The sequence below is a fragment of the Tachyglossus aculeatus genome, chromosome 9 (assembly GCF_015852505.1).
Source record: "Tachyglossus aculeatus isolate mTacAcu1 chromosome 9, mTacAcu1.pri, whole genome shotgun sequence".
In the NCBI taxonomy this organism is placed as follows: domain Eukaryota; kingdom Metazoa; phylum Chordata; class Mammalia; order Monotremata; family Tachyglossidae; genus Tachyglossus; species Tachyglossus aculeatus.
The window spans coordinates 17246318-17261105 of NC_052074.1; the positions used below are offsets into that span (position 1 = coordinate 17246318).

Genomic DNA, 14788 nt, shown 5'->3' on the forward strand with positions numbered 1-14788 from the left:
AGTCACCCAGTGTTTAGTACACTACTTTCCCCATTAAGTGCTTAATATGTCAGCGCTTAGAACAGTGCTTTGCACATAGTAAGCGCTTAAGAAATGCCATTATTATTATTATGGGTAATAATAATAATATACAGAGAAATGGTAGTGTTCTGCCTTCTAAAGTTACAAAACTTGGAAGTGGTACAGATTTACATCTAATTCTTTCATCAGTATCATCTTGTATGCTTAGTGTTTAGGGAAGAACAAATCACCAACCAAAATCACTGCTACTTGTCTGCTGTTTGATCTTGAGCAAGTCATGTAACTTCTCTATGCCTCAGTTACCTCATCTATAAAATTGCCTCACTTGTAAAATGGGGATTATATCATACTCCCTCATACTTAGACTGGGAGCCCCATGTGGGCAGGTGTGGGAGACGTTGTGTTGAAAGAATCAGCAGGATTTGGCAGTAGATTGGGGGAGTAGAAGGACAGTCAGGATTTAAGGATGACACTGAGGATCCCAGCTTCTGGGTCAGAGAGAATAGTGTTGTTGTCAACCGAGATGGAAAAGTTAGGAGGAGTGTGTTTAAGGGGAAATGATGAGTAGTTGCTGTTTAGGTGTATTGAGTTTGAGTTGCCAGTGGGACATCCAAGAGTCTGTGGAGACAAGGGGAAAGGTGGGATTGCTGGACAGGTGAGAGGTCAGGCCTGAAGAGAGAGATTTGGGAGTCATCTACAAAGAGGTGATAGCTTCCTGTGAGCAGATTAGCTCCCTGAGAGAATGATTGGGTTGGAAGGAATTGTTGGTTTTGCCTAAGTCCTTTCACTACATTGAATGTATGCATCAGTAACGTCATCTCTGAACATGAAGCACAGTGAACCATATTGTATTGCTCTGAAACACAGTCACCCTGGATTTCGACACCACCCTTAGAATTTCTGACGCTTCATATGGAAGAATTAATCTCTCCATTCTCCTTTCCCCACATCTTTATCCATGTGTCACTTATCTCCCATCTTTGTGCATTGCCCAATTAACGATGCCTCCCTTTACCTTTCCCTTTTTTAACTGACATCTTACACACCTTTTTTGATGTTGAAATAGGGGGTGGTTGCAGGTTTGTCGTGAGGAAATATGAAGACATGACTCTCACACAAAGAAAAGAACAGAAGAGGGAGAAAGGGGCAAAGACCCAGGCAGATGTTTCAAAGGGGAAAAAAAAGATATGCTTTCCTAGTAAACAGCACTTCTGAAAGGTAAATGATAAGAGAAAAGGAGGAGGAAGAAATACTGAAATACTTCAGCTCTGGAAGATTTGTGTTTACTGTATTGTGATATCAAAGCGAGACTGGCTTATTAGAAGAAACGATTAAGCTTGCTACCCACTACGAGGAGGTTAGATGTTCAACCATAACTCTATTCCTCTGAGAATCCTTTGTTACTTTTATCAGGCACAGAACACTAAACTGGATAGACCATTGGCCTATCACAGTAATGCCATTTCTTTTGTTCTTAAATTTAGAGGTAAAGATATGTTTTTGAGAGAGATTCATTTTAAACCCCACGGTAGTAATATAGATGTGTACCTATCTACATAGTTATAAATTATATGTATTAATGTTGATCTTTCCCTCTAGACTATAAGCTTTTTGTGGGCAGGGAACATGTCTACCAACTCTGTTGTATTGTACTCTCCTAAGTGCTTAGTACAGTGCTTCTGCACACAGTAAGTGCTCAGTAAATTCCATTGATTGATAGGAAGAAAGAGAAGAAAGCTTCTGGTGGCCTAGATAGCCTACAAATCACTAATAGAAAAAGAGAGTTGCTGTCTTTAATTCAATTCAGTCCTATCTACACAAATTCTATTTCCAATTTGTTGGCAACTTATGAAAGTTTATTTTCCTAATACTCTGAATTAGAATGTAGGTTTGGAATTTTTGGAAAGGAGGATTGGAAAGGATGGAAAACTAGAACAGTGTTTCCCACCCACCTGTTTTCTTACAGGAACATAATGAAGATGTGAGGGCTCCACAGGCCTTCTTCTCTTGACTGTCTTTCCTCTCTCCTCACCTACACTTGCTACAAGTCCGTGGGAATTTGGGGAATCGTGGAAGGGAGGAGGAAATGATCACAGGACACTGCTCAGGTCATGAAGATGCCTAGGAAAGAGGAAGGTCCTAGGCTCACACTGCTTGTGAGCAATTCGTCTGGGCATGCATGATAAAAATCAAACCCTCTCCTAGGAGTGCCAGACACACCTGGGAGGTTGCCAGATCACACTGGTGTATCATAACACAGGGGTTAGGAACCAGTTGAATAATTGGAGTTGCCAATTACTTGCCATCTGTCTGACCTCATGGGAGGGGCTGACAGTATACAGTATTGTAAATCTGGAATCCTAAGTCTTCTTTTCATTTTATTCGAAGTACCCACAGTAAACTTGTTTTACTAGAAAAATAGAACTTCACAGTCAAGAGTTCTGTAGTATTCCTGGGCAGTATACCAGTTCACTGCCCCTCTCCAGGTGCTAGTAAAGCAATTTTCTGCTTAATTCTATCTTCCTTAGTGGTATTTGTTAAGTGCTTACTAAGCAGTAGGGTAGATACAATATAAACAGGTTGGGCACAGTCTCTGTCCCACAAGGGGCTCAAATCTAAGGTAGAGGGAGAAAAGGAATCTTATCTCCTTTTTCACAGATAAGGAAACTGAGGCCTATAAATGTTAATTGATTTTCCCAAGGTCATCTAGCAGACAAGTGGCTTAGCCAGGATTAGAACTCAGAACTCCTGAATCCCTGTCCTGTACACTTTCACCTAGACCTCACAGCTGTCCACAACCCATGAAAGCCCATGCTTAAACTTCCCATGACATGTGTTCAACTCCTGGAAACCCAGTTTAATGAAAAAACCATTCCATTAGTAATTCAAAAACCTGAGCAAATTCCCAGTGCTTCATTCATTTGATCGTATTTATTGAGCACTTACTATGTGCAGAGCACTGTACTAAGCATTTGGGAAAGTACAATACAACAATAAACAGTGACATTCCCTGCCCACAACGAGCTTACAGTCTAGAAGTGGGGAAACAGGCATCAATACAAATACATAAAATTACAGAGCTGTACAGAGCTGTCTGTGGGGCTGGAGGAGGGAAGAGCAAAGCGAGCAAGTCAGGGCAACGCAGAAGGGAGTGGGAGATGAGGAAAATTGGGAAGGCCTCTTGGAGGAGATGTGCCTTCAGTAAGGCTTTTGGCTCTTTTGCAGCTATTTGCAGCTGTTCTTCAGCTTTAAAGATGTTGCTGATGATGTACTTCAGCTTGGAGTGAGGTTTGATACCCCACTGATGCCACATTATGTTTGCAGTTTTCCATAGGACTTGCTGTTTTGGGGGTTTCCTATTGTCCGTTTAGCTGTACACTGAGTAGAATGCTATCTAGGAGACAGAATTCAATGTGATATCCATCTCTGTGTCAATGACAAGAATCTTTGCGGTTGAAGAGCGTTAAAAAATGTTAAAGCTCAGAGCTGTGCAGCATTAAAATGATGTTTATAATTGGTCCATCCCTATTGCTTCTTTCCCTTTTATGTGTAGAATAATTACAAATTAAAACAAAAATTAAATGTGTTTTGTAGTTAGGTGTGCAAGATGATGACCACTGGAAGGAATATTGTCTGGGATACCTTTCTGCTTAATGTGTGTATAATAATCTTTGGGATTATGGTGAATTATGAAAAAAGGCTCCCAATAAAGAATTTGCATCCAGACCATAACACAATTATCAGAGGATAATGACATCTGTTGTCACTGAGTCATAAGTTCATTGTTATTTGAGATGGCTTTTTAAATTATATGCTGGATTTGAGTATCACACACTTTACCGTTTTCCCTTTCATGTTTTTCAGTGTGGGAAATTTGCTGTCCTTGTGGATCTTCATATTTTGCCTCAAGGCTCAAATAAAGACACCAGCTGGTTTTCGGACCATGAGAAGGAGGTACAGCAAAACATTTCGACTTCAAAAAGCATGGGGCTGCTTGGGAAAGGGTTGGATGCTACTGATCTGATCAGATCCTGTTTTCATTGTCAAGATGAAAGTGATGTGGGTAATACCTTACAGAAGAACTCCCCTGGAACTGTTGCCCCTGAGATGTGTTTTATATCATCTCCATACTCTGAGACTGAGGCAGATAGGATAAGAATTTCCAGTCATATTAAGTTTGGCCTGGAAAATTTTCCTCTCTTCTCATTGCTTGTCTGCCCAAAGCGCTGTTAAAGAGAACTGTGGAAACCTGACCAGGTCTGGAGATCTGCACTTTGCTAGTCTTGAGTGTCTTATCCTCGGAGCCTTTTTAACTTTCTAAAGGCAGAGTGTTGGGGTTTTGGTCTAATGTATTTGCTTTAGTCCCTCACATTTCTCTTCATCTCACACACACACACACACACACACACACACACACGCAGTCATACACACACACTTTTATTCTCTCTCTCTCTCCCCCTCTCCCCCTCACCCCCCCCCCCCCCCCCCCCACCTATTAGTTATGGGCATTTTGGCCAGGAATCCTCCCCTCCAATATCAATCAATCAATAGCACTTACTTAGTGACAGCTGTGAGGGATTCAGCTGGGGAGGTGGGGGCTGGGTCCGCCACCCTTCCTCTGGACCAAATGCGGGTGGGCACTGTTGCCCCTGCCAAAAAACTGAAGCAGCAGTCCCTGCAGCCTGCCAAAAAGAAATAATAAATGATGAACACCCTCACCACTTGTGAAAAACAAGCGTGCGAGGCTTGTGAACCTCAGTTTGGTCATCCTTGAACTATAAACTCCGTGAGGGAAGGACTTGGTCTTATTTTTCTTTTGTAATTTCCCCCAGTGCCTACTTCAGTGTACTGCCCCAAGTAGGAGCCTAACTACTTTAATACAGTGAGGAGGAAAGTAAGTCACACCAGGATTGTTATAGTTGATTGTAACGTATCCTCTAAGCATGGAAGAATACTTGTTCCTGATCAGAGGGAGAAGTGGAGTCTTCTGGCCCTCCCTTCTTGGGTTTCCTGTTTTCCAAAGTGTTGTCTTGGAAGGGAAAAATATGCTGAGCACTACAGGGACCATGATGTCCCTGCTTAGGACTGGGGACCAATGGTGGGGCTTCCCAGCTAGAGACAATGTCCTGGAAAATGCAGTTATAACAAATAAATAATTATAGTACTTGTTAAGCACTTACTATGTGCCAAGCACTATCCTAAGTGCTGGAGTAGATACAAGTTAATCAAGTTGGACACAGTCCCTGTCCCATACTTTTAATCTCCATTTTTTACAGATGAGATAACTGAGGCACAGAGAAGTTAAGTGACTTCCCCAAGGTCACACAGCAGACATGTAACAGAGCCGGGAGTAGGACCCCGCTGTTGGATAGGGACCGTCTCTATATGTTGCCAACTTGTACTTCCCAAGCACTTAGTACAGTGCTCTGCACACAGTAAGTGCTCAATAAATACAATTGAATGAATGAATGAATGACCTAGGTCCTTCTGACTTCCAGATTGTTCTCTATCCACTAAGCCATGCTGCTTCTCTGCTTTCCAGGGGAAGTGACTCTCAGCTAACCTTGCTCTCGCATATTTACATGATCATAAACTCCCATCAATTAGGGCCATATATTAGGCTAACACTCAGGTCTGAGTTGGGGCTCCCAGGGTATCATTTAATGAATGATTGCTTCTGGTCATCAAGTGTGATTCGGCTTGAAAGGGTTCATGTAGTTCCTCAAAATCCCAAAGAGAGGCCCAGCAGAAAGTTTTGGCTCTTGGGGGTCAGGTAGGGTGCTGGGTGGGGCTTACTAGGTCTCTTTTTCCCTAAGGCGAACTCCTTGTGTGATTTAGCTTTTCAAATGAGGCAAAGTGATCTAGCAGATTTTAAAGAAATATATGGCTGTTGCTAAGTGCATCAATCATCGCTTAGACCAAATGTATAGCCAGTTTAATCGCAACTTATCTAATGGGGCATGGGTACTGTCGAACCTTGATTCCCCTGGCTGCCAAAAGGGGAAGCAGGCATTTCAGGAAACTGGAGCATGATTTAGCAAAGATACTAGCGCACAACAGGGTGTGTTTCATTTTGCCGGAATTGCATGTTTGGATCATGCTGTGAGGCATGAGGTTCAGGCAAGCTGGGAGACTGTGGCTAAATATACAACACCATGGTTGTTTCTGCGTAAATCACATTCCTTAAACCTCTTTATTGGTATTGAAAATGATTTTGCATTCATCTCAATAAAAGGAATAGGCAAAGATAAATAAAAATATGGCATTTGATGTTTGGTTTTCTGACAGCTTGCGGAGACTCATTGTATTATCAATAAACCATCTTCATGTGGCTGAGATTTTGTGAACCCCCAAATGGCTTGAGTTCACATTCATTTGATAGTTTTAAGACCGAGGGTATTTGAATCTCTTGCAGCCAGAGGAATTAGTTTAAGTTTTTTATTTTGAGTATGCTTATGTTGATCATTTTGACCAATTTTTGTGGTCAATCAATTGAAAACAAAAGTTCCACTTAAGAAAGTTGACATTAAGTCTTTGTTTTACTGAAGATACACTGGCAATTTTCTCCTTCTTTTCCGCCACCGCCCCCACCCCACCCCACCCCACCTGAGTTTTTGTTGGAAATATTTTTTCAAGCTGTAAAGAGGGTACTTGGATGAGTAACACGTTAAACTGAAGAATGGATATCTCATACATGGTATAACCCCCACTTGAAAACTTGAGTCACTAAAGGAAATCCCCTTAACTCAAAGGAGAAAGTTTGTGTTCATGGGATACTGACTTATTTTTAATGTGTTATTTTTAGACCTAGCCATATAGGGAATTTATGACCATATTTTAACAGTCCTTGTTTTCATGTATCTGTTTCACATAGTTTCTAGCTCAGTCATAGTTGAACCCTGCATGTGAAACAAAATTATTTAATTGTTAAAACAACAGAATGAGGCATGGCTATTTTTCTGCTGTCTGAACAATGCCAAAAATCTGAAATGGAGATTGGTCTCTGTGTTCCACAAAGCACCAGATTTTTGCATGGTAACTGAAAATTAAGAATAAAAACCAATATGTACACTTTATCAAGGAATTAAATTTTTAAAAGGGTAATTTTTTGCTTAAAGTTTAGCATGAATTAACTGAATCAGAGTCTTCTTGGAGAAGATAAAGGGAGGGAATATTTTCTTCAAGAGATATGTGGTGGGTGGTTTTAGCTGCTTTCAGAATTTTTTTAACTTATTAAGGTTTCCAAGAGAGAAACTGAAGAAACGTGTTTAATGCACTCCAGTCAACTTTTAGCCTTCCATGATGTGTCTTCTGGAAAGCAACCAAAATTTTCTGTTGAAGAGGTTTCTGGGCAGTATTTTCCTCTCATTAGTTTACATTTTCTTCATGGGATAGTTGAATGCAGTATCACTGAAATTGAGAGTCAGGAGATCTGGGTTCTAATACCATCTCAATACTTACCAGTTGTGTGATCTTGGGCAAGTCACTAAATTTCCCAGTTCTTCAGTTTCCTCTTCTGTAAAATGGAGATAAAATACCTTTTCTTCTTTCCCTTTAGACTGTGAGGTTCTGGTGGGATACAGACTGTGTCTGAGCTGTTAGTTCTTGACACAGAGTAAGCACTTCACAAATATTATTTAATTACATTATATATCAATATGTTTAATTGATATTTTATTATTATTATTAATAGCAATAACAATTAAAAAATAAAGCTGATCCATTCCTTTGGACTGTCCGCTAATGTTGTAGGTTAACAGGAAGTTAGAGAATAAAACATTTATATATTAATCCATAGATTAAGGAATTTGCTTATAGATTTGGTGAAAATGGATTGACTCACAACTATCGTAATACAGCTAATCTTGTCCAGTAGTGGGTCACTTCTCTTCAGTATGGCTAGAAAGACTAAACTCAAAATTCTTCTACAAGGTAAATTAACACCCTTATTTTGCAAGTTAATAAAGTGAAGTTCAAAAAGTTCTGTCAGCAGAATACTAATTTCCAGTTCTGTTCTTATACCTCCCCCCTTAGACAATAAATACTCCTTTCCGTATAATAATATTTTACTGTTTCTTATTTCATTCTATAAAACCATACCATGAAGTTAGGATTTAACTTGTTTCTAAATCTTTGTCTATTTCCTGAAGTACATGGTGGCATTGCTTCTCATAACTGTCCTGTGAGGTATGTAGCAATTATTATTAATTGCCCTTGATTTATAACAGCTCCAACTCATACAGAAAAAATTTGGCTTGCCCAGAATTATAGGGCAAATTAGAAACAATGACTGGAAGAGGACTTTGCCATTGTGACTATTTTGTGTTAAGCTTTACCCACTCTTTTGTGTTGTCTCTTTTCAATGTCCATATTCTAAGAAAATGACTACTTATACTTCAATTGCCACATTACCTTTTTATAATACATTGTATTGATTATATTTATTTCAGGAAATATGTCTGCTTCTAAAAGAAACCATTGAAGCAAGAGTTAAGACTTACTTGGATGGTCGGAAAAAGCGCAGCCTGTCCAAACCCCCAGAATTTACCCTATCCAATCCCTTGTCCCTAAAAGGTAGGTAGAAATGTATTTTTATATTGGATAAATAAAATGAAACTTTGTTCTGTAGGGAAGACAGTTATACTCGTGACTGTATATAACATGATGTATCCTCGAAATGGTGTTCTGTGCCAAATGATACTTGTCTGCTGTGTGACTTTGGGCAAATTACTTAAATTCTCTATGCCTCCGTTTGGTAGTCTGAAGAATGGGGATTAAATCATCTTCCTTTGAGTTTAGACTATAAGCCCCAGGTGGAACAGACACTCTGTCTACCCTGAGTACCTGGTATCTATCCCAGTCCTTAGTACAATGCTTGGCAATTAATAAGCCCAAAGCAAGTACCATTAAAAATATGCCTTAGAGGGTAAAGAGAAAATAATTGAATAGCTGTTGAGGAGATTTTATTTTTAAAAACTAAAGTGGACAAGACCCACTGACTGATAACTCTCATGATTCCCCAAGCAAGTGATGCTTCTGACAGACAGGTTTTACTGTTTGCAGTCAAATCAACAGGCCTGCAGTGTTACACTTTGAAGCTAAATTGATATTTTATATGGTGACGCAATATTTGATAATACACAGAGTGTGTGGTTTTGTAGTCATAAAATCACCTCAATAAATCTAAAACTTTGGTTGCCCACAAAAAAAATGTATTGTATCACTATTTACATACTTTGGTTCAAGAAAATGACCTAAAGGTGTCTGCTTCAATGATTTTCATTTTCTTTTCAATAATGAAGTCCCCCAGATCCAGGCTGGTTCAATAGGAATGCAAGGGACATGTGTCCTGGGCCCCCCCGTGCCTATGAGTCCCTCCTGGATTAGGGGCGCCCACCTTCTTGAACATCAGGGGTCTCTGGTCCATGCACAAAAGGGAGGGCCTCCATAGCTTTCAGGGTAGGACTGACCCCTACTTCTAGTCCACCCGCCTGGTGGCACTTGGAACGAGCGGGAAGGCTTAAATGGAGCCAAGATGCTGGCTCCATTTCTTCCCTGTATCAGCACATTATTTATAATAATAATAATTTTGATATTTGTCAAATATCAAACACTGCTCTTGGACTGGTGTAGATGCAAGGCAATCAGGTTGGACAGAGTCCCTGTCCCACTTGGGGCTCACAGACTTATTCCCCATTTTACAGATAAGGTAACTGAGGCACAGAGAAGTGGTGTGACTTGCCCAAGGTCACACAGCAGGAAAGTGGCAGAGTCAGGATTAGAATTCTTTACCTTCATGCTCCCTGGCCCATGTTCTATCCACTACACTGTGCTGCTTCTCATAATACCTCCAAAGTTAAGGATACTGCCCTACAAGGGATCAATTTCTATTGTTGTCCTGATATATTTTTATATATTTTGGAGTTAAATTTTCATACTCACACTTGGTTCTGGATCAGATCCTCATTCTGTGCTTCTTTTTTCCACTTCCTTATCTTCCAACAACTTCAAAGGCCATGGAAGATTAGAAAACATGAGTGGATTGTGAAGGGACCATGGTTTACGCAGGAGCATCACAAAAACTACTTTTCATAAATAAAAAAATGCTCCTTTTGGGATTTCTTCTTTTAACTGAGGATAATTTGGCACACAGTGGTGATGATTTAAGTCTAAATTTTTAGAATTGTTGGGTAATATTATGATCAGGGTTTTGAGGCCCGATTTCATATTTAAAATTACTCCTGTGGTTAGGCTTAAATCTTTTTTCCTAGTCCTTATTTATCCTCTCAGAAAAGAGAGGTTATTATGAATAAAATAGCAGTCAAATAGCTGGAAGGTATCTTGAGAGGTCATCAAGGACATCCCTCTGCCTTCAGGCGGGGCTTCACTGAAACCATTCCAGACATACAAGAGTCTGTGTGTTTTTAAAGGCCTAAGAAGGAGATTCCTCCCTTTCCTTTAGGAACATGGTTAATTGTACTCAAAGTAGACCGAAGATCATCTTTGAATAAGTTGTTCTGGTGCTCTTGATTTTAGGTCTTTGGTTTCCGACATGTGTTGTGCCATTTGTGTTAATGCTCCTGAACCAGGCATCAAATCTACCCTTCTAGACTATAAATTCCATGTGGGCAGGGAACGGATCTACCAAATCTTTTGTATTTTACTCCCCCAAGCACTTAGTGCAGTGCTCTACACACAGTAAGCACTCTATAAGTACCATTGATTGACTGATTGATCTAATTTTGTGCCCACTGCCTTTAGATCTTACAGAAAATGTGTTTTGGTTTGGAGAAGTGTTTTTTTTTTGTCTTGTTTTTGAGTTGCTTCTTAAAACAGCAATGAATGTAAAGACCCAGCTAGACTCATTTATCCCTTTTCAAGAAGGGAACTGTTCAGGTGTATAGGTAAAGGATTAGAGAGGATCAGTGATGTTCATTTTGTGACTTTTGAGATGTTAAAAAATGAGATATGTAATTAAGGGTCCAACCTAGATTACTCAGCTATTACCTAATGTGTTGCACAAAAGAGTTATCCATATTTGCTGTTTTATCTCCTGGTATGTGACAGTTTATCAGCTTCTCCAAAGGAAAGAGTATCATACAAAGTGTACGGTTGATGGGAAAGGTAGCACCACTTTTTGACTTCTGTGTTCTTTACCCTGAAATTCGGACCCACATCTCTGAATGTCCTCTCATCCCCCCTGCTGCTGTTGATGTTACCTACAGAGTAAGAGCTCAATAATAATAACCATTGATTGATTGATTGAGAGAGAATAAATCTAGCACTGGAGCTGGGAGGGAAGTGAGGGGGTTTTACTCAGAACTGCAGCAACCCAAGGGAGAAGTGAGAAGGTTGCAAGCACTATTCAGCTGACATTCTGTTGCCTCCCTATTTTATGTGTGTGGGGACCGATGAAACTGAATAGTTGGGTTTCCTTTAATAAAGCCTGATTGGGTCAAGATTTTTCCTGTATTTACATTAATTACCTTGAGGTCCTCTTCTTCAGATTAGACTTAAAGAAAAAGCACAGTAGTAAACAACCATCCAAAAAAACATTATTACTTAGAAATGTGGTACAGATAATTTAGTTTCTGTGATTCTATTTTACAACGGTATGAGTATTTGAAACCAAGTATATCTTTGAAAAATTACAGCTTTTTGTCTTTGCATTCATTCATAATTTATTAATTTTGATTTGACATTTATTAAGCCCTTATGATGTGCAAATTTAGACGCTATTTTGGCCCATCGGGGGCTCAATTTAGACGCTATTTTGGCCCATCGGGGGCTCACAATCTAAAAGAGGGCATTTAGCAACAGTTCCTTCAGGCAAAAAGTTACAGCATACATGCTGCATGAAACAGCAACACTGACTAAAGTGTTAGTAACTGCACTCCACAAATCGTGTTTCATTTATATTATGCACTTACTGTGTGCAGGGCACTGTAGTAAGAGCTTGGAAAAGTACAACACAACCATATAACACACATATTCCCTGCCCACAGTGAGCCTACAGTCTAGAGGGGGAGACAGACATTAATATAAATAAATAAGTTATGGCTATGTACATATCCACTGTGGTGCGGAGGGGGTGGGTAGTGAATAAGGCAAGTCAGGACAACACAGAAGGGAGTGGGAAAAGAAGATATGAGAACTTAGTCAGGGAAGGCCTTTTAGAGGAAATGTGCCTTCAATAAGGCTTTGAAGGTGGGGAGAGTAATAGTCTGTCAGATGTGAAAATGGAGGGCATTCCAGGCCAGAGGCATGATGTGGGCGAGAAGTTGGCGGTAAGCTAGATGAAATCAAGGTACATTGAGTAGGTTGGCATTAGAGGAGCAAAGTGCAAGGAGTTGGTTGTAGCAGGAGAGTAGCGAGGTGCTTCTCCATCACCCTAGACTAAAGACACATAGCTGTAGTTCAGATTGGAAATGCTTAACTAGAGCATTAAACCCTTTATCACTGTATGATAAAACTGCTGCTCTACCTTTACCCTGAGATTGATTTTCATAGATGAATTATATTGCAAGGTATGAGTTCCATTTGCCTCAGAAGATGAAACCTAACGGCATAACTAACATAATAGCATAGGTTCATACCGCCACTGAAAACTAATTTCACAATAAAAATGGAGACCCTTTTACTGGCTTTTCTGTACCATATAGTCCTCAGTAAGCATTTTTTGCCACACCTCTTCCTCAGCTGTTTTTGTAGTTTACTTGACTGCTTTATTCCAAAGCATTATCAAAGCCATTAAGCATAAGGTCATACTTGTTTTCCTCTCTGGGCTTGAATTTGCATCCTTTGTTCCCTGTCCACTACTGTAAAGTATTGGTAATTCTGGATAAAGGTAATGAAAATTTAGAGTGGATGGCATCTCATTTTTTTGAGATCAGATAGCTGTTTTTCTTTTCTAGCTGCTTACTGGTATGATATACATTGGTGTTCAACTACAAAACCTCATTTTTCTTGGCTGAGCTAGTCACAAGGCTGTAGTGACTTTCAGTTTTCTGTTAGAGCATATTTAGTGGAATTTCTAAACAAAAACAAAGGAGTAGCGTTTCAGGGCAGATTCCCTAGATATTGTATTTATTTGCATAATTTCCCCACTTTTTGGATCAATCAATCATATTTGTTGAGAGCTTCCTGTGTGCCGAGCACTGTACTAAACATTGGGGAAAGTACACGTGGCTCAGTGGAAAGAGCACGGGCTTTGGAGTCAGAGGTCATGGGTTCGAATCCCGGCTCCGCCACGTGTCTGCTGTGTGACCTTGGGCAAGTCACTTAACTTCTCTGAGCCTCAGTTATCTCATCTGTAAAATGGGGATTAAGACTGTGAGCCCCACGTGGGACAACCTGATCGCTTTGCATCCCCCCAAGCGCTTAGAACAGTGCTTTGCACATAGTAAGTGCTTAACAAATGCCAACATTATTATTATTATTATTACAATATAACAGAGTTTGTAGACACATTCCCTGCCCACCACAAGCTCACAGTCTAGAGGAGGAGAGAGATATTAATATAAATAAACAAATGATGGATGTGGACATAAGTGCTGTGGGGCTAAGGGAGGGGTGAATAAAAGGAGCAAATCAGAGTGATGCAGAAGGGAGTGGGAAAAGAGGAAATGAGGGCTATTCCAGAGAAGACCTCTTGGAGAAGATGTACCTTCAGTAAGGCTTTGAAGGTGGGGTGAGTAATTGTCGGATAGGAAGTGGGAGGGAATCAGGCCAGAGGTGGGACATGGGTGAGAGGTTGGTGGTGAGATAGACGAACTCAAGGTACAGTGAGTACGTTGGCATTAGAAGAGTGAAGTATGCTGGCTGGGTTGTAATAGGAGAGCAGTGAGGTAATGTAGGAGGGAGTGAGGTGATTGAGTGCTTTAAAGTCAATGGTAAGGAATTTCTGTTTGATTCCAAGGTGGACGGGCAACTGCTGGAAGTTCTAAAGAGTGGGTAAACATGGACTGAACATTTTTATAGAATAATAGTCTGGGCAGTATGGACTGAGGTGGGGGAGAGACAGAAGGCAGGGCTGATCAATCAATCAAGTAATCAAGGTGGGTTGGGATAAATCCTTAGATTAATATGGTAGCTGTTTGGATGGAGAGGAAAGGGCAGAATTTAGCAATGTCATGAAAGTTGAAACAACAGAATTTAATGATAGATTGACTATATGTGTTTAATGAGATCAAGCTAATGCCAAGATTACCGGCTTGAGAGACAGGAAGGTTGGTGTCCACAGTGATGGGAAAATCATGGGGAGGACAGGGTTTGGGTGGGAAGATAAAGAGTTCTGTTTTGGGCATGTTAAGTTTGAGGTGTCAGTGGGACATCCAAGTAGTGATGTCTTGAGGGCAGAAGGAAATGGGAGCCTGCAGAGAGGGAGAGAGAGAAGGGCTGGAAGGCGTAGATCTGGGAATCATCTGCATAAAGATGGTAGTCGAAGCCACGGGAGCTAATGAGTTCTCCAAGGGTGTAGATGGAGAACAGAGGGGATATCAGAAGGGGGGCCATAACTGAGCTTTGAGGGACTCCCACAGTTAGAGGATGGGAAGCAAAGGAGGACCCCAGAAAAGAGACCAAGAATGAGTGGCCAGAGAAATAGGAGGAGAACCAGGAAAGGACAGTGTCAGTGAAGCCGAGGGTGGATAATGTTTCCAGGAGAAGGCTATGGTTGATAGTGCCGAAGGGAACTGAGAGGTCAAGGAGGATTAGGATGGAGTAGAGCCTATTAGATTTGGAAAGAAGGAGATAATTTGTGACCTCT

The 14788-nt window shown here is 40.5% G+C and overlaps 1 protein-coding gene across 1 annotated transcript in view; it reads left to right on the forward strand.

The window, feature by feature from the left end:
• Positions 1–14788, forward strand: part of LOC119932320 (SLX4 interacting protein) — a 160261-nt gene that overhangs the window by 84957 nt on the left and 60516 nt on the right. The window contains 2 exon segments of the mRNA XM_038751438.1: positions 3886–3975; positions 8472–8595. Coding sequence (XP_038607366.1) covers positions 3886–3975; positions 8472–8595 — 214 coding nt within the window.